Below are 26,748 nucleotides of genomic sequence, written 5' to 3'. Positions count from 1 at the left end.
AGACAACCCTGGAGATGTCTGCGTGGGTGGTGATCTATTCACTCGATGGTTCAAATACGACGCTCTGGTGCTTCTCGCTTGCCCAATCTGACACCCTTCTCACATTTTGTGTATGTCTTCTCCTTTGATCATATCCTTCCTCACCCCATCTGGCCAGATCATCTGCTACTGCACCTGCATAAGTCGACATGGTTTGAGCGAAAAGCAATGTATATATAGAGTGATAGGGTACCGTCTATCACCGACTTTCATAATCGACTACTTCCTCGTGATCATAAGGACGGTTGTATTATATACGGTTTGCTAACGCGCTGCTGGAATCATGGCTTCTGCAGGTGATGGTCACCTTGCTATCCTCGCTGGTATTTCTCTTTCCCTTGCCGCCATCACGGCACTTAAACGGTTCATCAAGAAGCAACATAATAACCCTTCTCTTCCTCCTGGACCAGTGCCGCTCCCACTGTTAGGGAACGTCTTATCTGTTGACGCTCAAGAGCCTTGGTTGACTTATACGAAATGGGGTGCTGCGTATGGTACGTGGACAGATAGTATAAGAAATATGTACTGCAAATCATTATATCAGGGGACTTGGTCTTCGTGCGAATTCTTGGCCAGGAACTGGTCGTGGTCAATTCCGAGCATATTGCAGAAGCCTTATTGGACAAGCGTTCTCGGATTTACTCCGATCGACCATACCTAGCCACACTCGAGCCGTGCGTTCTTTCAGTATTCTTCTACTTAACTAGTCCGAGGTTCTTGCAGATATGGCTTGTCGGTCAACTTTGCATTCATAGGTTATGGGGATGAATGGCGTCTCTGCCGACGACTCTTCCACCAAACTTTCCGCCCTGAGTCTGCAGTAAAATTTCGTCCAATGCAGATCAGGCGGGCTCGTGAGATAGTCGTCAACCTAGTCGATGAGCCTCAACGTTATCATGACCACTTCGCAACGTCAGTAAATGATCTTTACAAATTGAATGATTATTCACCTGTTGACAGATTCTCGTTATCTGTTGTGATGTCAGCTGTATATGGCTACGATATCAGCGCTCGTGATGATCCTCTGGTGCAGATTGTGGTAAAGGCACTGAATCCGGGCACGGCCGTGTTAACCCCAGAGAGAGCGTTGATACTTAAGACCTTCCCCTTCTGTGAGCTCAACTCTCCTAGATGAGAAAGCGCTAACGTGACATGCATTTTTTTTGGAATGTAGTACTAAGGTTACCTGACTGGTGCTGGGGATCCTCGATCAAGCGTAGTGCTCGAGCTTCGACCGAGCGCGTGAATGAAATGGCCGACTTGCCATTTCAATATGTGCAGCAGCACATGGTGGGTTATCTATTCTTATCTTGGTTCCAGGCATTGATTCGACCCTTACCAAGACCGACAGCTCGTTCCTCGCTCAATCTTCAATGGTTGCAGAAAATTTGCGACGGATGGAGACGCAAGAGGAGGCATCCAAACCTGCATTCGAGAATGCCTTGAAGAAAGCAGCCACTAGTGCTATTTCGGGTAAGTAAGCTTCCTCAGAAGCAACGCTGTGCTCTCGACATATGCCTATATCACACAGCTTCATATGAGACGGTAAATGGGTAACTTCATCGTGTTGTTCGCTCTTTATTCTCGTTACAGACTTCGGCAGTTTTGATGGTTTTTGTTTTGGCCATGGTATTATATCCAGACGTTCAGAAACGCGCGCAAGCGGAAATCGACTCAGTGGTTGGAAGAGAACGGCTGCCGACGTTCGAGGACAAGCATCACTACCCTACATTGATGCAGTTGTGCGAGAGACTTTCCGATGGCAGCCCGTTTCACCTCTTGGTATTCTTTCCCGCCAAGTGATCTGGCCTATGCTGAAGATAATCTCATAGGCGTATCACACGCTACTTCGAGTGATGACGTATATGAAGGCTATTTCATTCCAAAAGGTCCGCTGTTTTTGGCCCATCGACACAAGAATCATTTATAATATCATGCATCAGGCGCAATCATCACGCACAACACATGGTCCGATATGTTCCTCCCAGCTTTCGTGATACTGACTCGATTGTAGGGGCATTACACGGAATGAAAAGCGGTACCCAGACGCATCTCGTTTTATACCAGAGAGGTTCATCGATGTTAATGGCGCGTTGACAGATGATGACCCCGCACAATACCTTTTCGGCTTTGGTCGGCGTGTATGTCCAGGTTCCTTAATCCTAGAAAATATTTGTTGACATGTAGACTTTAATCAGGGCGATATACCGCTGATGCCTCCGCGTGGTCTGCCATTGTGACTATGTTGGCCGCATTGGATATTTCTTCTGCCAAAGATGACCAGGGCAAAGTGATCAGTTTTACTCCCACGTTCATCACGGGACTGGTTCGGTACTCGACTTCCTCGTCTTTCGTCTTGTCACTAACACTTTTGTCATTTTAGCTATCCTGCTATCTTCCCTTGCAGAATTTCAGCACGGTCCCACATTTATTCAGACCTTGTAAACGGTTGGAGAACTGCCGAGTTTTGAAAGAAGGGGTGATGACAGTTTGGCTCTTCCGTGGTCTGATTGGGGCAAATCGATCAAGTATGTGCTTCTAATGTATCACAGTCAGCAGTCGTGATGAACAGAAATGTATCATATGATCTTCAGTTATCCGGCGTGTCTAGGTGTTATGTTAAGGGCCATGTGACGTTTCAGTGTGCCAGAATACTATAGCGCACTGCATGATCTGTATTACATAGTTCATATGCGTGTCCATGACATGCCCCGATTCCTAGTCGAATGACTGCCAGCAACAACCGTATCATCCTACGTCCTGTGACGTCAGCATCTTGCCAGCGAAAGCGCGCAGAGGGGTTGGGAGCAGAATTCGGAGCAGCGGTATCAGAGAGCGCTGGCAGCACCGTGACCGTGGGACTCGGAGTTGAGCTTGTCAGAGGGCTAACAGGGCACTGCAAAACCCATAACCTATCAGTGAACGGTTCGGCGAGACTGGTGACGGCCTGTTACGATTCCGAAATAGATCGGGTCTCTGTCTTGTTATCATTTGACTGACGTGCCCGGTGAACTTCCTCACAAAGTACAAGCTGAGTATTTTCTTTGTATTGTCCTCGATACTTATCTTGACACTCGCGCCCACAGCGTCCTCCTTCCCTTTCCGACCATCTCCCACAAAGACCATGTAAGGAGGGCAGTGAAAATAACACATGACGCCTTTCTCCGACAAAGTTTGCAACCTTTATTAAATAACGTCAGTCAAATCGTAACAGGTCACAACAGCACCCGGTGAGCACCTGGCCTTCCCAATAAGTAGCTTTACTAATACAGGACAAATACGTGTGCTGTCAATTACTAGAATAGTCGTTTGCGCTAAAACCTCGACACCAGCCATAAACCTTGCCCCAAATCCTGCGCGTCCTTAGATATATCTACATACAAGCCTCGGGGAAACTAGGTAGGTTCTGTTCCGTGTACATTCCGCCCTGATGCTAATCCGGCTGTTCCCGTTTTGTCGCTAAACCATCCGCTCCGCTATACGAACTGTTCCCACGACTTTCCTTCCCCTCCCTCATCGTTGTCTGTGATGTCGAGGCTGTCAGCAACACGTAGGCTTGGTTCTGGACATCACCCTTGACAAAATCAACGGTTCTGGTGCTCATCTCCCTTTGTTTGTCGCCCCTCGTCAGTGACTCTGGTGTTGGCAAGGTACGTTGCTGCCGCGTCTACCAAGTACCTACTAACTACTGACCTGATGTCATTCAACAGTCTTGCCTCCTCCTCTGTTTCGCAGACGACACGCACACTGAGAGTTATAGCACTGTTTGGTGTTAGGTACGTTGCTGCCGCTCCTACCAACAGCAAGTACCTACTGACTGTCGTTCAACAGTCTCTCCTCCTCCTCCGTTTCACAGACGACATGCACACCGAGAGTTATATAGCACTGTTTGGTGTTAGGTACGTTGCTTCCGTTCCTACCAATACCAAGTACCTACTAACTACTAACTGTTGTTCAACAGTCTCTCCTCCTCCGTTTTGCAGACAACATGCACACCGAGAGTTATATAGCACTGTTTGGTGTCAGGTACGTTGCTTCCATTCCTACCAATACCAGTACCTACTAACTGTTGTTCAACAGTCTCTCCTCCTCCTCCATTTTGCAGACGACACACCAGACGACACGCACACTGAGAGTTATATAGCATTGTTCAGTGTTAGGTACGTTGCTGCCATGTCTACTAATACTAACTACATACTGACTGACGTTCAACAGTCTCGCCTCCTCCTCCGTTTCACAGACAACACGTGCACTGAGAGTTATGACACTGTTCGGTGTTAGGTACGTTGCTACCACATCTATTAATACTAACTACATACTGACTGTCGTTCAACAGTCTCGCCTCCTCCTCCGTTTCGCAGATGACACGTACACTGAGAGTTATATAGTATTGTTATGTGTTAGGTACGTTGCTACCATATCTATTAATACTAACTACGTACTGACTGTCGTTCAACAGTCTCGCCTCCTCCTCCGTTTCGCAGACGACATGTACACTGAGAGTTATGGCACTGTTCGGTGTTAGGTACATTGACACACCTTCTACCTCGCTTTAGGAACATCCCCCTTTTGTTAATTTCATAATTTTATCCGGCAGGGCTCGCCTCATCGCTAAACCTTCCGCCCTGCTATATGGAACTGTTTCCACAGCCTTCCCTCCTCCCTCATCGCCGTCTCACATGTTCAGGCCATCGGCCTTCTCGCAAAATTGTACTCTAAGGCAAGATGGTCTTGCAATATCATACTGGTGAACAACTTGGATTGAATGGGAACAGCAGCGAAGTGAGAAGGAGTTTGTAGCAATATATGTATTCGAAGTGTTTGCAATATCATACTGGTGAACTACTTGGATTGATGATCAACTGCAGTGAAGTGAAAAGGAGTTTGTAGCAAATGGAAGGCATACTTGGAGTCTTCAAAAGACGGTCTCAGACAAGTTAGAAAAAATCAGGCATGGGCATTTGGCCATAGATAGCTGCTAAAGCTCTATCGAAATCAAAGTTTGTAAGCGAGGGATCAAGATTATCTGTATGTGTCATGATATCAGGTACTGGCAGAAGCAGTTGATGTTGAAGGAGCCGAAGTAGATGCAGAGGGAGACAAAGACAAAGGTGCCGAAGTAGACATAGAGGGCTGGGCAGAAGGAGGCGAAGGCGAAGGTGCCGAAGTAGACATAGAGGGCTGGACAGAAGGAGGTGAAGGCGAAGGTGCTGAAGTAGACACAGAGGGTTGGACAGAAGAGGGCGAAGGCGCTGAGGGTGAAGGCACCGAAGTGCCTGTGTGTGGTGCATTGACCTCTTCATCACTACTCTCAATAGTGTCTAGGCTTTTGTATATCTTCTTGCGACGAGGAATGGAGGGTTCCTCCGTTGGTTGGACGCGTTTTTTCCCCTTGTCTGAGCGAGGCCAACGGGAGGACTCAACAATCTCTCCAGTATTGACCTTCTCATTGTGCTCTCGAAGGAGCTGCTGGTATTCGTCCTCGTCGAGGAGTCTCCATGAAATCAGCTTGTTCTTCCACATGTCATGGAGCATCTGCAGCTCGGGAAGGGAAGTAGACGCTTCGCTAAGATTTTTGAATGGGATGTGGGCGGGCCAACCTTCACAGATGACGTGATAACGTTGGACAATGTTGCGCCAGTAGTTTGCCCACTGCATCGTTGCCTTGGGTACCTTAGTGATTTCCTCTAAAGCAAATATTAGCATGATCTGACGGATTTGAATTTTTTTTAAATGTACGAAGTGCGCGATTGATTTGTTGTCTTATTAATGCCCGCTTCTCCGAACAGCAGTCCTTGTAATTGTGGGCGGCACCTGCCCAAATAATTCAAGTATGGTACAATGAAATAGCAATACCGATGAACTCACCTCGCATGCCTTGGATAGCAAAACCTTCCATCTTGCTGACGAGGTGCTGGTCATCAATATTCATTACCGATGCCATGAAATCATTGACACCTTCGGTGGCAAATATTATACCACGTAGTGGGATGTCAGTAGAGCCCCGCACCGTGTAAAGAATTGTTTCAGCGCCGGTGCGACACTTAAGACTATTCAACTAAGTTTACATCAGCTGCTGCATAGACTCAATAGCACAAAAAAGCACCTCGTTCTCGATAGCCTTCAGTGTTTGGGTGACATCGTTAATCTTGGACTTCGTTGAGATTCTAATACCTGTGGACTTGAGAAGCTTATTCTCCTCGTATTCTTCGACAAGACGGTCTTTTTCATCCTGAGAGAGCTCGCAATATTCGTCGGAGTAGTTATGTAGAAGATCTTGCAGTACACCTTTTCCGGAGCTAGTTTGAGCTAATTATGCTGTCAGTACTCGAACAAAGCAAGAAATGCATCATACCATTTTCATCCTTCGCCTCCTGATTTTTCTTCCAGCAAAATGCATTCCAGGCATTTGACTTCGAACGCTTGAAGCGCAGCCCTCCACGGCCCATATACAAGTCGTTTGCGACACGTCGGATACTCTTGTGGTGAGACGAGGCGATTGTCTTCACCGTTTCGTCGATATGGAGCCAAGCATCATTGAGTGCTGTCTTGAAACCCTTAGATTTTTGGCGACGCTGGGAGGTGAGAAGAGCTCTAGCTTCCTTGCTGAGGATGACCTTCGGACGACACCGAGATAAACCTTGCGAACAGCGACTCGTTGTTGTGTTATTAGGCATGACTTCACACTGAAAACAAAACAATTCATTGTAAGCCACTTTATATACTTCAGAGAGCCTGAGAAACGAAACAACGACAAGAAATAACGACATGAAAGTCAATCAACAAACTAACGCAGATCTACATTAACGGTTGAAGATCAAAGCACCCTAGAACTTTGGGTGCGCGCACTTACGAAAAGATGAGTGCCATGATCCGAGTGCGCACACTTACGAAAGGACAAGGGGTGCCATGATCTAGAAAAGTAAAACCAGACTAAAAAAACAGAGCGCGCAAATTAAGACAAGTGTGCCAAGCACCTTGAGAATCACAGATAGTAGCATCGAAGTCTGGGGGCGTGCATACAATTCAGTTTCATTAAATAAATACTTTGGTCTTCATACCTTTTTGATGCTGCCTAATGGAGCGCCATTCAGGTCTGCATGGAGGGCCTTCATCAAATTAGCTGCCTGTTCATAAGTGAGATCCCATTTGGGGGACCTTAAGACTACTTCCCACTGGCTACTGCGCACGGTAACAATGAGGTCACGAAGTTTCAAGATCGCTTCATCACTGATTTTGAAGCGATCAAGCATAGCATCAGTATTCGGACCAATGCTAAGCAGGGGAGCGAAAACCTTAGGGTCTGGTACAGCATTTGTCCCAGACAACAAGAAAGCGTCAGCATTTTGACGCTGTTTTATCTTGGGGCTTCCGACAGAGCCTGAAGAAGCCAAGGCCATGGCGTGCTTCACGGCCGCTGACTTTGGGTTTGGTGGCATGCGTGACTTGGACGAAGCAGCAATAACGAAGTCGTGCTGAAACTGTTTGGGAGAGCGAGCTGAACACTGAATTCGAGCCCCAGTAGGGCACAATGGTGCAGGTAATGATGGGGATCCAGTTGGGTTCACTGGAGTTGCAGGATCTGTAGTAGTTGAATATGTCAGAAGCAGATAAAAAACGAATCCGAACATACATCGGTTGGGAGGTGTGATATTTTCTATACTGCAACGCTCCATAAAATGCCTAAGATGGGGCATTGCAAACTCCTCGCAGAACGCCTGGACGAGAACAGAGACGTCTCCACCAATTTGATCGGGCGCCTCACGCAGTTCTTGTGGAGTGATGTAAAGGTCCACCGCAATACGATCGGGAGTGGTGGTTTCTGTGAAATGAGATCCTGGGCAGCAAATGAGAAGAGACAACCCGCCATCAAGACGGTCTTGAGTAGCAAGCTGGGATGGTGCTAAGTCAGGTTTAGCATAAGATACTCATGGTACATACTGCATCAAACACGTCTTCAAGAGCCATCTCGACAAATTCTTCCTGACTCAAGCTCTGCCTCTCCGTGGACGATGGGATCTTGTTGAAGGCTATATAAGCAGGATGAAGACCACCAAGTGTTTTTGTGTGGTAGTGTGTGCCGTCAAGATGTGACTCGTTTCTAAGTAGTGCACGAGCAGCTGCTTGACGCTCTCCATTGCTGAACCCTAGCGCAAAGTTCGAGTTGGAGTAGAGAGCCGCTAGTCCAGCAGGCGTGAAACGTGGGACAATAGCTCAACTCATTCGAGCTTGAATTATCTGTAGAGCGCGGCTTTGAACGAGTAGTCGTACACATTGTTAGTGGTTGAGGTGGGATGCGAAGACTGAGTAAAGCATTACTTGTAGCAGTGCCTATCTTGATATTTAGTAAAGTCAAAAGCGGCTATCTTAATGAAAGTCGTCTACATACGACATACCTGAATCTGGATACACAACCCCAGAATATATATATGCTGTGTCCGTCGTTTCAGTTCATAGACTGATGCTGATAGAGGTGAAGGTGGTTCATAGACTGGTGCTGATAGAGGTAAGGTGAAATTGAGGATTTCGCTGCCGGTCTGGTTCATAGACTGATGCTGATAGAGGTGAAGGTGGTTCATAGACTGATGCTGATAGAGGGAAGGTGAAACTGAGAATTTCGCTGCCGGTCTGTTCATAGACTGATGCTGATAGAGGTGAAGGTGAACCTGAGGATTTTGCTGTCGGTCTGGTTCATAGACTGATGCTGATAGAGGTGAAGGTGGTTCATAGACTGATGCTGATAGAGGTGAAGGTGATTTCGCTGTCGTTCTGGTTCATAGACTGATGCTGATAGAGGTGAAAGTGTAATTGTATTTGAAACATTGAGTCTACTAATCTACAATGGTTGATATATAATCTACAATGGCCTGGGTAGTCTGTATCTGTTCCTTGTGCTCCATAAGGTCCGTAGCATGCCCCAAAGCGATGTCATCGACAATATCGTGATCTGGCGAGTGATCAATTTGACGTCATAAATATATTCAACTGAAAGACAAACGTACCAGTGGCAGATTGATAACGGTTCGAACACTCTACTGCACCAGACTCGTTCTCTACCAAGGAGCCAATCCGTCGTCCATGACCTCGAATACCTGAGAATCCAGGTTGCGCCTCAATCTCATCTAGTCAGAATAAATGTACAGAATTGACTGTGGAACGCAGTTTCCAGCGCTTCTGCAGCTCCTGACCCAGCGGAGGATTTGAGTCAAGGAGTTTATTGATGGTTGTAGACATCTGTGCGCCCTCATCATGAATGGCAGTCCGCAGACGACGAACTTCAATGTTGAGATGCTCAACTTCTTCATACGCACGGCAAAGCTTGAAGAATTTGACTGAGCCTTCTCGATGTGTAGGCTTGGCCCAGTCAAGTTCATGCATGTCAGTGCGTGAATATCGGAGAACATCAAACTCGCCCAGGAAACTATAATCGGCTATGTCCTTCCATGATAAGCGTGGTTGGGCAGGATTAAGGGCAGTAGCTTGCACATTATACTTGTTGATGGCATTCCGAATTGCATCTGAACGTCTCTGCAACGCCTTTCCGATCTGTTGCTGTAATTTGTACCCTGCTAATGGTGATCAGCTTCCGTCGAACACAACACCATTTGCTTACCCGTTCCTGAAAGTGAGAGTTTAGATAGTTTGAATAATCGCATGACCACGAGACACTCTAATTCATCGAGAGCTAGACGATACTTCTGGAGCGATACCTCATCCTTGTACTTGTTGTATTCATCGCCTCTGACTGTCCATCGCTCTTCGATTGTGAGCTGACTCTCGATATGGGCAGTGAAAGCTTCAGCATGCTGGAGTTTAGTGTAAGCAGTGTCGACACGAATTCAGGCTTGACTAAGAATGGTGTTAATTTGACGTATGTCACCAACAGGGACACTTGTCAGTGCCTGATTGGCAGCCTCTCGAGCCTTGTTCCATTCTGACCTTTTATGAACTAAGTGAGGGAGGAAGAACACACAATGTCAAACTCAAACTCACTGCCGTTCATTTAGGTCATCAAGAACCTGAATATAGCGAATTTGGAGTCGGTCGCTGAGGGGCTGTTCTTGAAGAGATTCAAGATACGATCTTTCCTCGGTATGGAACCGAGCAAAGTCGGCATCAGTCAGGTTGAGAGCTTGTTTAACGGCCGACAGTTCGGCAGAGAGAGTGTGTATGAGGGTTAGTGCTTCTTTGTAATGGTTGCATAAAAAGATGCCTGTCAATGCTATTAGTTGATCAAGTATTGGCTGTGTACGACATGAGATGTACTTAACGCTGCATATTTATCTTGGTCCCAGAAGGCGAAATGCTCCTCGATCGTTTGATGGCGATGAAACGGAGAGGCGTGTCTAGTGCTTCGTGCAAGATCGTTTGAAGATGAGAATACATGCTCACATCCCTCACCCTCGGTCAGCCCAGTCCCTTTGATATACATTGGGTGCCAATCTAATTGGCACCTTCGGTTATGCGCATGACCATGGAACGCGCCAACCATCATGCGCAAATTAAGGCTTTGGGCGAGGGGACCAAGACTGCTGTTAGCTAGAGTCTTCGTGAACGCACAACCAATATCATAAGCGCATCCACCATTCACACCAAAAACGGACAGCAACTGGTTCATCAGAGCCAAGGGATATTTTGCCCTAAGGTTCAATTTAGCAAAATGCATAGATAATGAAACTAGAACCTACAGTTCACCACTGCACACCATATCGCAGGCGAGAAGTATAAATCTGTGCCGGCATGCCGCAATGAAAATACCAGACTCGTCGAAAACAGAAAACATTTTCTTCTGCTGCTCGGGTCCAGCATTTCGCCACTGCTCTGTACAATTGAAGCTAGTCTCAGATTCCACTGGCACAGTTACCAAGTCTTCCCAGTCATCTTGTCGATCTAGACTTGATTTGCTCGGCTACCTTAGTTAGCTTACAGTTGCGACACACATGTATTATTGACATACCGCTGATCTTCGAACTTCATCCTTGAAGGCATCAACAGTCATTTGATCAATCCAGTAGTCAGAACGAGGCTTGCGAGAATCCTCCCGTGCAGTAAGGCCATAAGTAGAGGATGCCCATCTTTTGAGGCTGTTGTTGCCATCAATAGAGGCAAGCCACTTGAATGCTAACGGCAGCTCGTCTTCGAGTTGATAAGAACAGCATGGACATGCGTTGAGGAGACGCCAATTGGGCGTGTTGCGATGAAGTGCTCCATTCAGGCGGCGGTCCACACGATTTAAAATCTCAAGGTATATGTCATAGGTGTCGGAGAATTGGGAATTAAGATAAGGTCGATACGGCATCTATAATACAATGTTGAATCTGAGGTAAACAATGACACATACGAAGGCCTACATCATGGAGATGGCACAGCGCCTTGCACTGTGCCTGAATACTAAATCGAGGACAAGTTCAGTGGCATTGACGATAATTTGCGAGGGTACGGATTGAAATTGCCACTGTCGGAAATAGAGGAGCACACCCCATATAACCGTGGTAAATGAGTGTCTCATTGGGATAGCGATGCAATGGTTGAGGTTGCAATGACATCCGTTCACGACCTGCAAAAGGTCAGGCAAGTACAACAGAACAAAATAGACGTACCAAACAGATCAATGAGATCGATACTGGTCAGCGACGGGCAATCACTACCTGCAACGGCCGGGGCAGTATTTGCAATGCAGGGCATTCCATCACCACGATCATGTACACGGTAGTCCAGATAGGCATCAACCAATCAGTCAATTTGGCTGTGCCACTGCTCCATTTGGAGTTCAATGCGATCATGGCGTGTGCGAGAATCAACATAGCGACTGAAAATGAAAGTTAACAGAAAAAATCATTGTGTACTGACGATACTCACACGTGCGACAAGGAAGCTGTTACGTCGACTGTAGGTCGGCGTATGCGAACTAGGATGGGTCTTCTCAGCGACGACTCGAGTGAGTCTACTGAAGCTGAGCGTGGTCTGGCCTTGACGGAATGTCAAGGATTCCTCCAGCGATCTCGGTAAGACGGCGCTCATCGAGATGCAGGGCTAGCGGATACGTGCTAAGTCGTATGGGGGCGACTTAGAAGTGCGGTCTCACACAAGGAAGCTGGTAGGCTTAGATGAGCAAGTTCTGGGGATGAACCTAGTAGATTAAAGTAAAGTCTAAGTACAATAATCTGTGTCTACTTAGAGGGAAGTACTACAAGTATTCTAGCTCAGTCTATAATCAATAGTATATCGTGAATCTATGATAGCTAGACATGAGGGTCAGATAAGATACATGAGGCTTAACCTCTGATCAAGCATGCTGCGCCAAGGGCAGCTGCGCATAGGTACAGGAAGCGCCAAGTGCGCTCCGGATCTTCATGAAGCGACATGCGTTATGCATGCGCTGATCTAGGGTGTCCATGAGGCGTACAGCCTCTATGGATCAGGTACATGGCCTTCTAGGCCAGGGGCGGGGTCATAGCGCCAGGGGGCGGGGTCATAGCGGTCCAGACCGCTGTCTTTCTAGGCGCAGGCGGCGCACCGCCGCGCGGGGAGTTTAGCAGAGCGGGGGCAGGCGTAGGGAGAGCTGGGGCTCTAGTAGGTGTTACAGATCCCTGTAACAGAAGCGACTTGCTCTGATAGACCTTCAAAAGCTTCATATTCGCCACCCTCGTGGCTGATGTCAAAGCCTTCTTCACCTGGTGGAGCTGTGTAGGGTTCATCATCAATGTCTACGCCAACATCATTGATCATCTTCTCAACTGCCTTGCGATCAACAGATGACATTTCTAACACTAGTAAGGATTTGTGCCTGGTACAAAAGTCATGAAGGCTGACCTGATATTTCATGCCTTCTTTTGGTTCGAACTTCCTCGATCCGTTGACTTTGCTGACCGGCTGTTAAGACCTTCGACTGACGAGTGAGACCACGGTAGCCATGCTTAATGGCAGCTTTTGACAGGCCAGCAACCTTTCAAGAGGAGGTTCCACGGTAAGCCATCCAGCAAATGTATGATAGAAGAGGGCTGACGGCCTGAATATGTGAGATGGCGATGAGGGAGGAGGAGGGAAGGCTGTGGGAACAGTTCCGTATAGCAGCGCAGAAGATTTAGCGACGAGGCGAGCCCTGCCGGATAAAATTAACAAATGGGGGATGTTGGTAAAGCGAGGTAGAAGGTGTGTCAATGAGGTGCGTCCTGCCGAATAAGACTATGAGTGAAGTAAGGCAGAAGGTGTGTCAACGTACCTAACACCGAACAGTGTCATAACTCTCAGTGTACGTGTTGTCTGCGAAACGGAGGAGGAGGCGAGACTGTTGAACGTCAGTCAGTATGTAGTTAGTATTAGTAGACATGGCAGCAACGTACCTAACACTGAACAATGCTATATAACTCTCAGTGTGCGTGTCGTCTGGTGTGTCGTCTGCAAAATGGAGGAGGAGGAGAGACTGTTGAACAACAGTTAGTAGGTACTGGTATTGGTAGGAATGGAAGCAACGTACCTGACACCAAACAGTGCTATATAACTCTCGGTGTGCATGTTGTCTGCGAAACGGAGGAGGAGAGACTGTTGAACAACAGTTAGTAGTTAGTAGGTACTTGGTATTGGTAGGAACGGAAGCAACGTACCTAACACCAAACAGTGCTATATAACTCTCGGTGTGCATGTCGTCTGTGAAATGGAGGAGGAGGAGAGACTGTTGAACGACAGTCAGTAGGTACTTGCTGTTGGTAGGAGCGGCAGCAACGTACCTAACACCAAACAGTGCTATAACTCTCGGTGTGCGTGTCGTCTGCGAAACAGAGGAGGAGGCAAGACTGTTGAATGACATCAGGTCAGTAGTTAGTAGGTACTTGGTAGACGCGGCAGCAACGTACCTTGCCAACACCAGAGTCACTGACGAGGGGCGACAAACAAAGGGAGATGAGCACCAGAACCGTTGATTTTGTCAAGGGTGATGTCCAGAACCAAGCCTACGTGTTGCTGACAGCCTCGACATCACAGACAACGATGAGGGAGGGGAAGGAAAGTCGTGGGAACAGTTCGTATAGCGGAGCGGATGGTTTAGCGACAAAACGGGAACAGCCAGATTAGCATCAGGGCGGAATGTACACGGAACAGAACCTACCTAGTTTCCCCGAGGCTTGTATGTAGATATATCTAAGGACGCGCAGGATTTGGGGCAAGGTTTATGGCTGGTGTCGAGGTTTTAGCGCAAACGACTATTCTAGTAATTGACAGCACACGTATTTGTCCTGTATTAGTAAAGCTACTTATTGGGAAGGCCAGGTGCCGGTGAGGACATCGTGTTCTTTCCTGTGCATTACGATACAAAGTAATATATCTAACATACATCAGGAAAACCCCAACTTACTTAATCTTGCTTAATCAACTTAGCCACATTTGTTTCCTCTCTCATGCATCATCTACCTAGTAAATTTTGTATTTTTTTAGTGTAACCTGTAACAAAATATGTATGCTAATATGACTGAACAACTTTTTCCTGAATATGTCAAATTTGAATTTCTAGCAAAGTAGGCTAAGTCACTAAGTACAACTTGAGTCTGTTTAAGGCAAGCTTAAGTAAGTTGGGGTTTTCCTGATGTAACGTCATGTATAGGAAAGAGATTAAGATTTCGGCTTACAAAATATAGGTATGTCGGTTGGCTCACCGAAATTTACTGATCGCGAGTCAAGACATTGCAGCCGATCTCCCGCTCTTTGCTCTGGACAATGTCCACTGACGCTTTCATACCTTCTTTCGCATATGAGCGAGCAAAGAGGTTGCTTATGTATGTATTGCAGCGCAAGCCGCCGAGCTGACAGGTAAGATCCAGTTAGTTCAATTATTACTTGACAGTTTCTTGACCGTAACCCGAGTTTAACTAGCCCCCGCCGGCCGCCACCACTGTCCCTGTGGCGAGGACTAGTGTGAGATTCGCCTCATCACCAAGCGTCCAAACTAAACAAAGCGAAGATGCGAAAGTATATGAGGAATCCACGAAGTGCAGGGGCGGTAGTATCGAACGGTACTGGACGACGGAACCTGCACAAAATCCAGATCACCAGGATGGATACTTCCAATTCTCATGAAATCATGGCAAACGAGACAACGCCTCTGGTATCTGCCAAGAGCTCGAAAAAACCTAAAACGCCCCTTCCAAAACTTCAGATAGGCATACTTATGTCGCTACTCCTTGCGGAACCCATCGCTTCGACATCTATATTCCCGTACATTAATCAGGTATGGTTTCGCAATCACGATACTTCTTTTCGATGTACATCTCTGATGCTGTTTTTCTTTCTTAGCTGATCAGAGAACTCGGCATCACTGGGGGCGATGACGCGGCTGTAGGATATTATGCTGGAATCATTGTAGGTGTTAGGATTATGACTTGCGAAGGGCATGCAAGAGTGGTTCGCTCATCGAATGTGATTGGCAGGAATCTCTTTTTTTTGTCGCGCAGGCACTGACGGTGCTGAGGTGGAGTAGGCTGTCTGACCGCATCGGGCGCAAGCCGGTGTTGGTAATTGGACTCTCGGGTGCTTGCATTTCGATACTGTGCTTCGGCCTCTCAACGACATTCTGGAGTCTTGTCATTAGGTGTGTCTTCAGCTAAAGGAGATGTGCGATGCTGATATGCTAAGCCGCTGCTTGTGCGGTCTTCTGAATGGCAATGTAGGAGTTATGAAGACTATGATGGGAGAGTTGACGGACTCTACAAATATGGCTCAGGCATTTGCCTTGTTTCCAATTACCTGGTGCATTGGAAGCTTTATCGGATTTCAAGTGATGAACCACTGCATCAACAATCCATGGATACGCCCTTGCGATCTCTGCTCACGCCTTGCGTTGTTATTCCGATTGCAAACTACACTCTGCTTGCCTTGCTTGACATTTCTTTCATTGTTCTTTTGCCACTGTTGTTTTCGACACCTACTCATCTTGGCGGTCTTGGATTTGATCCTGCTACTATTGGCTGGTGGATGGCGTTGTTTGGGATCACGAATGGTATCTTTCAAGCATTATTCTTCGCTAGGATCGTCGATTGCATTGGTCCGAAGCGTTTATTCTGTGTATCAGTGTCGTGCTACGCACCACTCATGGCTATGTTTCCGATAATGTCGTGGATTGTACGCGCAAGGGGAGAAGTCGATCAAGCAATCACGTTTGCCTTGATTTTCCTTATAGGTATACAAGTTGCATGGGATATGGCATTTGGTGCGTGTTGTAATGAGACCTTCTCGTCATTACAAGTAACTCACTTAATTGCAGGGGCTATTTTCATGGTTATTACAGCCTCTGCTCCTACAAGCAATGTCCTTGGCCCCATCAATGGCCTCGGCCAAACCTCTGCATCGGTAGCTCGTGTCGTTGGTCCCACCTTGGCGACTTCGCTCTTTGCTGCGTCGAAGGAATACAACCTTCTAGGAGGAAATGCAGTTTTTGTCGTCTTAATTATGTTGGGTGGTGGATTGAGATGGCTGGCATCCCACTTGCGAGATGAAGTACAGGACAAGGATGAGTGACAGGTGACTCACAAGATTGTGACTTAGCTCACCCCGCCCTCATCTTGATGACGCCCGCCGCCCAGGGATCCGCATGGGTATAGGTCCAGCATCGTCTTAGCTCAGGAGTCAACGACACCACTTGGTAGGTTGGGCTGGTCCGAGCGTTAGCTCGGGGTGGGACGCAAGCAGGTGGAGCCGCTGGGAGGGCGGGAAACCTGCTCACTGATCGTGTCACTGACTCTTTGACAATCTAAGCTGAGTTACGAGTTTAATATTATTGACATGGGATGGACTTTGGCTGATTAAGTAACAAGTAACGGGAAAAATTACGAGGGAGTGGTGGGTGGGACTAAAGAAGGTCTGGTATATGTGCGAACGGTACGACGAACTCGACGTTGGTGAAGGAAAGGAAACGACTATCGCAAGCGAACAACGCTACCGCTCAGCTGGACGTTTGGTGCCGGGTTATGCCGGCAAGCTACATTACCCGGCACCTGCGCTATAACCCGCGCGGGTCACGGGTACGGGTATGGGTTGAAGTGTTGTTTAATCTGGCTGGGCGGCTGGCACACCCCCAGACAGGACCCAGAGTAGACTCTACGTAGACTAGACCTAGAGTTTCCATTTCCCGGACGTCCTCGGAGAAGTTCGGTGTGTGAATTATGGCAGGTGAGCTCTATTGATATGTAGTAAACTATCTAGACGGGACCCCCACCCTCGAAACGTCCGCTGGGTAGGAGCGTGGGTGGCTCCGGCTTTCCATAAAAAAGTGATGTGGTTGAGGAGCTACAATGAAAATGTTATATTAATACCGGGAATGATAGCATGTCATTCAGATTTAACTAGCCGCCATCACTGTTCCTGTGACTAGTGTGAGATCCGCCCCATCAACCAACCATCCAAACCAAACAAGGCGAAAATGCCAAAGTATATATATGCCATGGAGTGTGGCAGGGGTATCAAACGGTACTGGACGACGGAACCTGCACAGAATCCAGATCACCAGGATGGATACTTCCAATTCTCATGAAATCATGGAAAACGAGACAACGCCTCTGGTACCTACCAAGAGCTCGAAAAAACTTAAAACGCCCCTTCCAAAACTTCAGATAGGCATACTTATATCGCTGCACCTCGCAGAACCCATCGCCTCGACATCTATATTCCCGTACATCAATCAGGTATGGTTTCGCAATCATGATACTTCTTTTCGATGTACATCTTTGATACTATTTTTCTTTCTTAGCTGATCAGTGAACTCGGAATCACTGGGGGCGACGATGCAGCTGTAGGATATTATGCTGGAATCATTGTAGGTGCCAGAATTATGACTTAAGAAGTGCATGGTTCGCTCATCGGATGTTATTGGCAGGGATCTCTGTTTTTTGCTGCGCAAGCACTGACGGTACTGAGGTGGGGTAGGCTGTCTGACCGCATTGGGCGCAAGCCGGTGTTGGTGATTGGACTCTCAGGTGCTTGCATTTCGATACTGTGCTTCGGCCTTTCAACCACATTCTGGAGTCTTGTCATTAGGTGTGTCTTCCGTTGAAGGAGATGTGTGATGCTGATATGCTAGGTTTACCTAGCCGCTGCTTGTGTGGTCTTCTAAATGGCAATGTGGGGGTTATGAAGACTATGATGGGGGAATTGACGGACTCTACAAATATGGCTCAGGCATTTGCCTTGTTTCCAATTGTCTGGTCCATTGGAGGTTTTATCGGGTAAGCGGAGCAATTGATTATGGAGATAGCAAATAATGAATTGGCATGTCAGTCCTTTAATAGGCGGAACTCTGGCGCGACCGCAAGATCGTTGGCCTGCATTATTCGCCAATGCCTTTTGGGAAAAGTTTCCATACTTTCTGCCATGCGCGGTGGCAGCCTGCTTGTTCGTCCTAGCCGTTTTGGTGATGTCAATCCTCTTAGAAGAAGTAGGTTCCACATACCTGTCTTATCGTACACGTTGCTCACGATCGACAGACATTACCGGCAAGGCGTCGGCCAAAGTCGACATTGGCCATGCTCGGTATTTCAAGTCATGAATCACTGCCTCAACAATCCACGGCATATACGCCCTTGCGCACTCTGCTCACGCCTTCCGTTGTTATTCCGATTGCAAACTACGCCCTGCTTGCCTTGCTTGACATTTCTTTCCGTGCTCTTTTGCCACTGTTGTTTTCGACGCCTACCCGTCTTGGCGGTCTTGGATTTGATCCTGCTACTATTGGCTGGTGGATGGCATTGTTTGGGATCACGAGTGGTATCTTTCAAGCATTATTCTTCGCTAGGATCATCGATTGGATTGGTCCGAAGCGTGTATTCCGTATCTCAGTGTCGTGCTACGTACCACTCATGGCTATATTTCCGATAATGTCGTGGATTGTACGCGCAAGGGGAGAAGTCGATCATGCAATCACGTTTGCCTTGCTTTGCCTTACAGGTATGCAACTCGCATGGAATATGGCATTTGGTGTGTATTGTAATGAAACCGTCTGTCATTACAAGTAACTCACTTAATTGCAGGGGCTATTTTCATGTTTATCACAGCCTCTGCTCCCACAAACAATGTCCTCGGGGCCATCAATGGCCTCGGCCAAACCTCTGCGTCGGTAGCTCGTATCGCTGGTCCCACTTTGGCGACTTCGCTCTTTGCTTTATCGAAGGAGCACAATCTTCTAGGAGGAAATGCAGTTTTTGTCGTCTTCATTGTGTTGGCCGGTGGATTGAGATGGCTAGCATCCCAGTTGCCAGATGAAGTACGAGACAGGGATGAGTAATGGGTGACTCGCAAGAAGGATCGATATATCTGATTGGACTGTGTTTATCACTATGTAGTCATTTATTTGATTTAGAGATATCATATTGAAGTTCACCAAGGTGAGCTATTCACATCAGGAAAACCCTCCTGTGAATAAGTACATGCCTTTTATACATTTATTGAATCTTAGCGCACAATTATTGTCATCTCTTTTGCATCATCTTAAGTTCGTCTCGTGCGCTTGTTTCAAAATGCAAATCAGGTTTCAATCCCACGTTCTGGTTCGGTACTTGACTTCCTCGTCTTTCCTCTTATCACTAACAGGTTTGTTGTTTCAGCTATCCTGCGATCTTCCCTTGCATTATTCCAGCACGGTTCCACATTCATTCAGACCTTGTAAAAGGTTGGTGAACTGCCGAGTTTTGAAAGAAGGGGTGATGACAGTTTCCCTCCGTGGTCTGATCGGGGAATTAGATGAGTAATATGCTTCTAGTGTATAACAGTCATGATGAACAGAAATGTATCATGTGGTCTTCAGTCACCCGGTGTGTCTCGCTGCTGTATCAAGGGTTCTGCGACGTTTCGGTGACACGCGGCGTGCTAGAACATGGCGCACTCCGTCATCTGTCTCACGAAGCCCGCCGGCTCCTAGTATAATCCAAAAATACTGTCCGACATATTGAAACACAAGCTTTCAATTTTGGCGTAACGGTTAAGCGGACAACAGTTTTGACTACTTACAGACATGTGCTCGGCTCCCAATCGAACAATCGTATCATCCCACCTCGTGTGACGTCCACTCATAGGCTACAGCTCATCCGAAATAAGGCATGTGCCGCAGTACAGGTTCCTGCTCCTAGCAAGCACCCGGTAGTATGATCACTAGAAACAAGGTAAGGAATACAAGCCTATATTTCTGAAGTGCAGGAGCGGCAGTATCAAACAGCCGGCACCACGCGACGGAGCCGCAGATACCACACATTTTCGCATTGGGCCGTATGTTGATCTTGAGACATCCGGAGATACCACTGTCCATGTGGCGAGTACTGATGCCAGGCTCAGAGATTCCGCTCATCACAAGGCGTCCAAACCAGTGCCTATAGATAAGGATGCGAAAGTATAAGAGGGATCCATGACATGCAGAAACAGTAGTATCAAACGTTGCTGGACGACAGCGCAGAGCCCAGATCACCAGCATGGACTCTACTTCCAATTCTCATGAAATCATAGCAAACGAGACAACGCCTCTGGTAGTACCTGCAAAGGACTCGAAGAAAACCAAAACACCCCTTCCAAAGCTTCAAATAGGCATACTTATAACGTTGCAACTTGCGGAACCCATCGCCTCGACATCTATATTCCCGTACATCAATCAGGTATGGTTTCGCAATCACGATACTTCTCTTCGATGTACACCTTTGATATTGTTCCGCTCTCTTAGCTGATCGGGGAACTTGGAATCACTGGGGGTGATGACGCGGCTGTAGGATATTATGCTGGAATCATTGTAGGTGCCAGAATTATGCCTTACGAAGTGCATGGTTCGCTCATCGGATGTGATTGGCAGGAATCTCTGTTTTTTGTCGCGCAGGCACTGACGGTGCTGAAGTGGAGTAGGCTGTCTGACCGCATTGGGCGCAGGCCAGTGTTGGTAATTGGACTCTCGGGTGCTTGCATTTCGATACTGTGCTTCGGCCTCTCAACGACATTCTGGAGTCTTGTCATTAGGTGTGTCTTCAGCTAAAGGAGATGTACGATGCTGACATGCTAGGTTTACTTAGCCGCTGCTTGTGTGGTTTTCTAAATGGCAATGTGGGGGTTATGAAGACGATGATGGGGGAATTGACGGACTCTACAAATATGGCTCAGGCATTCGCCTTGATCCCGATCGTCTGGTCCATTGGAGGCTTTATTGGGTAAGTGGAGTCGTCGACTATGGAATTGCCGAATGACCCAATCGACGTTGTTAGTCCTTTGATAGGAGGAACACTTGCACGACCGCAAGATCATTGGCCTGCATTATTCGCGGGTCCGTTTTGGAGAAATTATCCATACTTTCTCCCCTGTGCAGTGGCCGCCTGTCTGCTCGTCCTGGCCCTTGTTATGATGTTAATGTTCTTAGAAGAAGTTCTACATGCCTGCCATATCGCACACATCACTCACAATCAGTAGACATTATCGACAAAGCGTTGGCCGAAGTTCACTTCAACTAGGGTCAGCGTTTCAAGTAGCCCCGACAGAGAATCTCTCGTTAAAAACTCGATGGCAAACATGCCCTTGCGATCCCTCCTTACGCCTTCCGTTGTCATTCCGATTGCAAACTATGCCATGGTCGCCCTCCTCGACGTTTCCTTCAGGGTTCTTATGCCGCTGTTCTTCTCGACACCTACTTACCTTGGCGGTCTTGGATTTGATCCTGCTGTTATTGGCTCGTGGCTGGCGTTGTTTGGGATCATTGATGGTGCCTTTCAGGGCTTATTTTTCGCCAGAATCGTTGATTGGATTGGTCCGAAGCGTTTATTCTGCGTCTCAGTGTCGTGCTACGCACCACTCATGGCTATGTTTCCAATAATGTCGTGGATTGTACGTGCAAGAGGGGAAGTCGATTATGCAATCACGTTTGCCTTGCTTTTCCATCTAGTTATGATAGTCATATGGCATACGACATATGGTGCGTGTTGCAATGAAACCGTCTCGTCATTACAAGTAACTCACCTCGCTGCAGGGACTATTTATATGTTCATCACAGCCTCTGCTCCTACAAACAATGTCCTTGGCGCTATCAATGGCCTCAGTCAAACTTCTGCGGCGGTAGCTCGTGCCATTGGTCCTGCCTTGGCGACTTCGCTCTTTGCTGTATCGAAGGAACACAACCTTCTAGGAGGAAATGCAGTTTTTGTCGTCTTGATTGTGTTGGCCGGTGGATTGAGATGGCTAGCGTCCCAGTTACCGGATGAAGTACAAGACAGGGATGAGTAAGAGGTGACTCACAAGGAGATTTGATATCGAATTGAATTATCACAGGATTTGTACACTCTGCAAGTATTTATTGATGAGTTGCTGGATATCAATGTATATAGGCATCTGAACGTATTAAAATTTGATGATTGGATCTTGTTTAAAGCATTTGATTTAGAAATATAGTATTGAAAGTGAGAAAGCCGTCGTACTGCGACTAATTCTTATTTGTGATCGTTTGAAGTGCGAAGCAACATTATGTAGATTAGGCCTATGCTAATCGAATAATTGATTATCTGTTTGCGGTCGACAGGACTGCGGGCTGTGTGGGTAAGTGGTTGTATTACGGGCGTGCTTGGAGTGCTACGCTGGATGTTCGGAATAAAGCGCTGGCTTCAGAGGAATAACAATAACTGCCTTAGATGAAATATTATGCCTAATCCGTGATAGTGAACACACAGACAGCAACAGCAGTCATGTTATATACTGGGTACGGGATACACGATACGATAGAACGGGAGGGGGAGCTTCACCCCCATGAAGACAAGTACCAGAAGCACACTAATGCTGGGCATCATCAGGCCCCACGTTCCGATGCTTGCGCTGCCTAAGGATCAAAATTCAGGACATGTTCATAGAGCAAAGAAGCTACGTACATGATGCTACCAATGCGCGGAAATTTCTACCGCTTGGAGTCTGCAAATGCTGCAGACCTGTTGAGCATAGGAAAGCGCTTCTAAAACGACTTTCGAGGTGAGGTCAGCACTGGAAGCTGAAGCAACAGGTATTTGTGGACGAGAGGAGCCTTGAGGGGAAAAATATGGGGAAGAGGATGCAGCTGCATCACGCGAGTTGATGGTTTCTGGAGTCCGTCGGAAAGCTCGACTGGAGGAGGGGAGTGGACTGGAGTAGTGATTTCATGATTAGAATGACTTTGAGGGGGCAGAGATGGGGAAGGTGAGCTAGCAGCATCACGCGAGCCTACAGGCTCTGTCGCAAACTCAGTTCCATCCGGTAGCTCGTCCGAGGCTGGTGTATAGGAGAGTCAAAGAGAACCAGAGCTTGCTGACGGCTTCAATAAAACTTGCATCAGATATACTGGTGTATAGATAAGATACAAATTCATTACCTGATGGATGTAGCTCGTGATGTTGGATGATGGGGACATGAATGAGGGCGATACGGCATTCGTTATGATTGTGCCAATTACAGGCAGAAATGAGACGACAACTGTCTGGAGACCAGACTATTGAGCATACTGCGTCACCATGGGAAAGTGGTTGTGTTTGTTGCTTGCCAGTCGCTGCATTCCAGATGCGAACCGTCTGGTCATATGACCCACTCGCAATCTTGCTTCCATTAGGAGAATAGGCCACTGTCCACTGATGATCATCGATGTCGAATACCAGTTCCTCTGTCTTCGCATCCCAGATCTTTAGTGTGCCGTCGGACAATGTGGGGGCGAATCTTTTCTCATCAGGTGAGAATTGTATGCAATTGACATCGTCTGTGTGATGTGACAGACATCTGATGATCTCCTTCGTATCTGCGTCCCATATGATTATCCTGCCATCTCTCGCCCCACTCACAATTCTCCTTCCATCCATCGATACAGCCAGTCCAAGAGTCACACTAGTGTGCCACTCCAACGAATGTTCCTGTTCTCCTGTTTCCAGATCCCAAATCCGAACCGTCTCGTCGAAGGATGTGCTTATGACTTTGAGTTGATTCCTTGAGAACAACACTTCTCCAACCCAACCAGTGTGGCCTCTGAGCGATCTGATTGGGGATAGGGATGGTTCCATGTGAGCGTTGGCAGAGTGGATAGGGATATGTGAGTTAAATCAGTCGAGCGAAAGTAGATCGGCGTTATGCAAAAGCAATCAGATGGTAGTACATAGAAAGTTTAAGGACCGGTAAGGATCGAGCCGAACGAGCAGGCGCCCATTGCACATACTTAGAGCGCCTATGGTGTCAAATAAATACGATTGTGTGTATCGTGCATCACCTGTATCGGACTACCATCAGAAAGTCCAGGAACATCGACAATTCAACTTGCATAACAGGGTATACCTTTCTAGTCTGGGCCCGGGATAGCTCTTGCACCAACAACTTCCGACACACTTAGTAATAGTCTCCGAGTCACAAATGTGCTCTGCGGCATGTCTTAAATGAAGCGTCAACAAAAGAGTTCAACTGATAAGAAATCGACGCACACTGACAGCAACCACGCACTGCTTCTCGTAGCACCAACTAATGTTTATGCCTTCCATGATGTGCCGAAGGAGAGGCTAATAAAGAGAGAGAGCGGAATGATCAACCGGGTAGTTGTCATCCGAGTCAATGACGATAGCAAGATTCAAATGACTTTGATCCTCAGTCAAGACTCAACGGGTTCCTATGGCGGTAGGTACATTAATATATCACAGAGAGAAGACGCCTCGAACATCCATAATGCAGGGGTTGTGTTGCTTTATTTGGTAAAACCCTGTTATTTGTTGTCGTGCACCGTGACAAGTACTCAGGCGGGCTTCGAGAGTAGTTGCGAATGATTAGCAGCCTGACATATCACGACATTCATGCTATGTAATACAATAATCAATATGCTACATGTCCTCCCTCAAAACTCACGCATTCTCCAGCAGCGCCGGATCAAAATACACTCTCCGCACCCATCTCCTCCGCCTTGTCATCCCTAACGTCTTCCAACACTCAAGAGGTATACGACGCGGATCTGCCCATACGTCATTCGTGTACACCCAACCGTCTGATCATCGATCGTAATAAGAATCAGTGCATCATAGGATAGCGACACATAAAACTTACTGTCGTCCGCCCCAAAGATAGGAACATCACTCCCAGAAGCAGAACAAGAATTAGAACCAGAGGCAGAGACCCAGCTCCCCAGTGCGTCCGGTCTCCACCCCTCAGTCTCTACGAATGCCCAGCCTGGTGCGAGCGAGAACGTGAGGTTGCTGCTGGGGTCACAGGGAGTTAGTAGCGATTTCAAACTAAGTGATAAACGCCAGTCCGTTAAGAAAACACGCACCTCACTTCCCCACCCACTCCACTCCAACCGTCCCTCGCCCTTGTCCACGGCGCACGATCCGTAGGCCTCAAATTTGTCTTGCTCCACGTCCCAGCTCCCGCACCAAGCAATGCACTTCCGGACCCATCTCCAACATCAAACTCCGACCCCACAGCATCAAGGTCATCCTGTGTGCCGAACGAGGAGGATAAAGAAGGACCCGGAGCCCACCTCTCATTCTCCCACAGCTCCACCTCCCGCATCTCAGCACCCCAATGTTTGTCGTCGAGCCTATCGTCATCGATCCAGCGGCGGAGCTTGAGCTTCAATGAGGCGTATTTGTAACTTGTTACTCCCGTCAATGTAGCGCTCGCGTTGCCTCCCTTTACGATGCCCCCGTTTACAGCAGCTTTGAGCAGTGGTATTATTCGTGTTTGCGTCACTGGGTGCGTCCATACAAATGGGAATATACCTAGGACAAAGAATAGTAGGCGGAGGGGGATTAGTGGCAGTACCGGCAGCAAAAAGAGGAAAGAGAGCAGGGTAAGCGTTAGGATAAGAGAGGTATGGGTTGATCGATGGACGAGGTGGGGAGTAAGTGGTGAGATGATGTCGTAGCCATCACAGCTAAGAAGGGGGATTAGAAAACAAAGATACAAATGCATAATTGATACTCACAACGCGCCCATGAGGTTTTGAATTGCTTGAAGGTTAGCTTGCCAGTCAACGCTCCCCTCTGAGGGAGGTGGCGCGACTGGAGCTGGTGGGTTCTTCGTTGTTACAGATTCGGATGGCGAAGGAGTGGGATATGTAGAGAGTATTATAGAGGCTAGTATAGCATGCGGTACGAGGAGTACCATGCGAGGAAAGTAGCCTGCAAACACATATAAGGCTCAGTATCATAGAAAATAATGACACGTACACAAGAACGCGTAAATAGCAATCCAGACGCCAGTATACTTCCACCCGCATCTCCACATAAGGACCTCCTCCACTCGATCCTGCAACCAAAACACGGGCCCTACTCTGGCTACGAACCTCCTGAAATTGACGGTGGTAATTGGAATGCTGAGAGGATCTCTGGTGCTCAGCAGCGTTGTGCTGTATTTGCGAGGGCTAGCGGAGGTAGGGATAGCTGGGAAAGATGTGTTAAGGAGAAGGGTAGATAGTGACTTTGTCGGGCTGAAGGTGGTGCTGGCCGCAGCTGCAGCTGCGGCAGGAGTGGGCGAACATGGTAATGATGTGCTGATTTTTGTGAATGGACGAACAGGATTAGAGGCTATACATGATTGCAAACGAATCACATCTGGTGGAATTTCTACATAGTCGAACGTTGACATTGCGAACAACTGAGTTTTGCTGTCACGGTTGTTTAAGAAGATATTGACGCCCCATCAAACCCTCCATTTACATAATTGACTTGTCCCATAAGGAATAACAGTTCTCCACTAAAGTATGCGACTATCCATGTGATCCAA

The 26,748-nt window shown here is 47.5% G+C and overlaps 10 protein-coding genes across 10 annotated transcripts; 4 read left to right on the top strand and 6 right to left on the bottom strand.

The window, feature by feature from the left end:
* Window positions 1–322: 322 nt before the first annotated feature.
* On the top strand, window positions 323–2,422 carry F5147DRAFT_747136 (cytochrome P450; the record flags this gene model as incomplete). The annotated part of the gene is made up of 11 exons (XM_041439913.1): window positions 323–533; window positions 584–713; window positions 763–951; window positions 1,000–1,151; window positions 1,214–1,329; window positions 1,383–1,512; window positions 1,750–1,821; window positions 1,872–1,928; window positions 1,983–2,007; window positions 2,054–2,190; window positions 2,238–2,422. The coding sequence occupies 11 exons, from the start codon at window positions 323–325 to the stop codon at window positions 2,420–2,422; spliced, it is 1,404 nt and encodes a 467-aa protein (XP_041289514.1).
* A 2,554-nt stretch (window positions 2,423–4,976) lies between these two features.
* Window positions 4,977–6,716, bottom strand: F5147DRAFT_747135 (uncharacterized protein; the record flags this gene model as incomplete). Its single annotated transcript, XM_041439912.1, has 6 exons — window positions 4,977–5,025; window positions 5,147–5,726; window positions 5,779–5,853; window positions 5,908–6,097; window positions 6,146–6,348; window positions 6,395–6,716. The coding sequence occupies 6 exons, from the start codon at window positions 6,714–6,716 to the stop codon at window positions 4,977–4,979; spliced, it is 1,419 nt and encodes a 472-aa protein (XP_041289513.1).
* A 1,047-nt stretch (window positions 6,717–7,763) lies between these two features.
* On the bottom strand, window positions 7,764–8,238 carry F5147DRAFT_533484 (uncharacterized protein; the record flags this gene model as incomplete). Its single annotated transcript, XM_041430116.1, has 2 exons — window positions 7,764–7,931; window positions 7,981–8,238. Coding segments are annotated over 2 exons (426 nt in total), but the record flags the coding sequence as incomplete, so codon positions are not given.
* A 927-nt stretch (window positions 8,239–9,165) lies between these two features.
* F5147DRAFT_747134 (uncharacterized protein) lies at window positions 9,166–9,844 on the bottom strand (the record flags this gene model as incomplete). Its single annotated transcript, XM_041439911.1, has 3 exons — window positions 9,166–9,605; window positions 9,653–9,724; window positions 9,763–9,844. The coding sequence occupies 3 exons, from the start codon at window positions 9,842–9,844 to the stop codon at window positions 9,166–9,168; spliced, it is 594 nt and encodes a 197-aa protein (XP_041289511.1).
* Window positions 9,845–10,264: 420 nt separating this feature from the next.
* F5147DRAFT_747133 (uncharacterized protein) lies at window positions 10,265–11,338 on the bottom strand (the record flags this gene model as incomplete). The annotated part of the gene is made up of 5 exons (XM_041439910.1): window positions 10,265–10,578; window positions 10,600–10,679; window positions 10,728–10,874; window positions 10,936–10,961; window positions 10,997–11,338. The coding sequence occupies 5 exons, from the start codon at window positions 11,336–11,338 to the stop codon at window positions 10,265–10,267; spliced, it is 909 nt and encodes a 302-aa protein (XP_041289510.1).
* Window positions 11,339–12,473: 1,135 nt separating this feature from the next.
* F5147DRAFT_776965 (uncharacterized protein) lies at window positions 12,474–12,801 on the bottom strand (the record flags this gene model as incomplete). Its single annotated transcript, XM_041441920.1, has 2 exons — window positions 12,474–12,601; window positions 12,660–12,801. The coding sequence occupies 2 exons, from the start codon at window positions 12,799–12,801 to the stop codon at window positions 12,474–12,476; spliced, it is 270 nt and encodes an 89-aa protein (XP_041289509.1).
* A 2,284-nt stretch (window positions 12,802–15,085) lies between these two features.
* On the top strand, window positions 15,086–16,545 carry F5147DRAFT_776963 (uncharacterized protein; the record flags this gene model as incomplete). The annotated part of the gene is made up of 5 exons (XM_041441919.1): window positions 15,086–15,259; window positions 15,325–15,390; window positions 15,459–15,619; window positions 15,699–16,237; window positions 16,292–16,545. 5 exons carry the CDS (start codon window positions 15,086–15,088, stop codon window positions 16,543–16,545), a joined length of 1,194 nt encoding a protein of 397 aa, XP_041289508.1.
* Window positions 16,546–17,534: 989 nt separating this feature from the next.
* F5147DRAFT_813045 (major facilitator superfamily domain-containing protein) lies at window positions 17,535–19,492 on the top strand (the record flags this gene model as incomplete). Its single annotated transcript, XM_041443483.1, has 7 exons — window positions 17,535–17,708; window positions 17,774–17,839; window positions 17,900–18,060; window positions 18,114–18,248; window positions 18,301–18,457; window positions 18,507–18,996; window positions 19,050–19,492. 7 exons carry the CDS (start codon window positions 17,535–17,537, stop codon window positions 19,301–19,303), a joined length of 1,437 nt encoding a protein of 478 aa, XP_041289507.1. The 3' UTR covers window positions 19,304–19,492.
* A 786-nt stretch (window positions 19,493–20,278) lies between these two features.
* F5147DRAFT_839196 (MFS transporter) lies at window positions 20,279–22,263 on the top strand (the record flags this gene model as incomplete). Its single annotated transcript, XM_041444199.1, has 9 exons — window positions 20,279–20,660; window positions 20,726–20,791; window positions 20,852–21,004; window positions 21,066–21,200; window positions 21,266–21,313; window positions 21,457–21,745; window positions 21,799–21,867; window positions 21,926–21,955; window positions 22,010–22,263. The coding sequence occupies exons 1-9, from the start codon at window positions 20,481–20,483 to the stop codon at window positions 22,261–22,263; spliced, it is 1,224 nt and encodes a 407-aa protein (XP_041289506.1). The 5' UTR covers window positions 20,279–20,480.
* A 2,518-nt stretch (window positions 22,264–24,781) lies between these two features.
* On the bottom strand, window positions 24,782–26,677 carry F5147DRAFT_324043 (integral peroxisomal membrane peroxin-domain-containing protein). The gene is made up of 5 exons (XM_041429225.1): window positions 26,193–26,677; window positions 25,949–26,144; window positions 25,292–25,897; window positions 25,069–25,220; window positions 24,782–25,009 (listed from the first exon to the last, which is right to left on the bottom strand). The coding sequence occupies exons 1-5, from the start codon at window positions 26,608–26,610 to the stop codon at window positions 24,870–24,872; spliced, it is 1,512 nt and encodes a 503-aa protein (XP_041289505.1). The 5' UTR covers window positions 26,611–26,677; the 3' UTR covers window positions 24,782–24,869.
* Window positions 26,678–26,748: the final 71 nt, after the last annotated feature.

The sequence above is a fragment of the Suillus discolor genome (genome assembly GCF_016758755.1).
Source record: "Suillus discolor strain FC423 chromosome Unknown F5147scaffold_54, whole genome shotgun sequence".
NCBI lineage: Eukaryota > Fungi > Basidiomycota > Agaricomycetes > Boletales > Suillaceae > Suillus > Suillus discolor.
The sequence above is the reverse complement of the archived record's forward strand: the minus strand, read 5'-3'. Positions and strand labels throughout refer to the sequence as shown.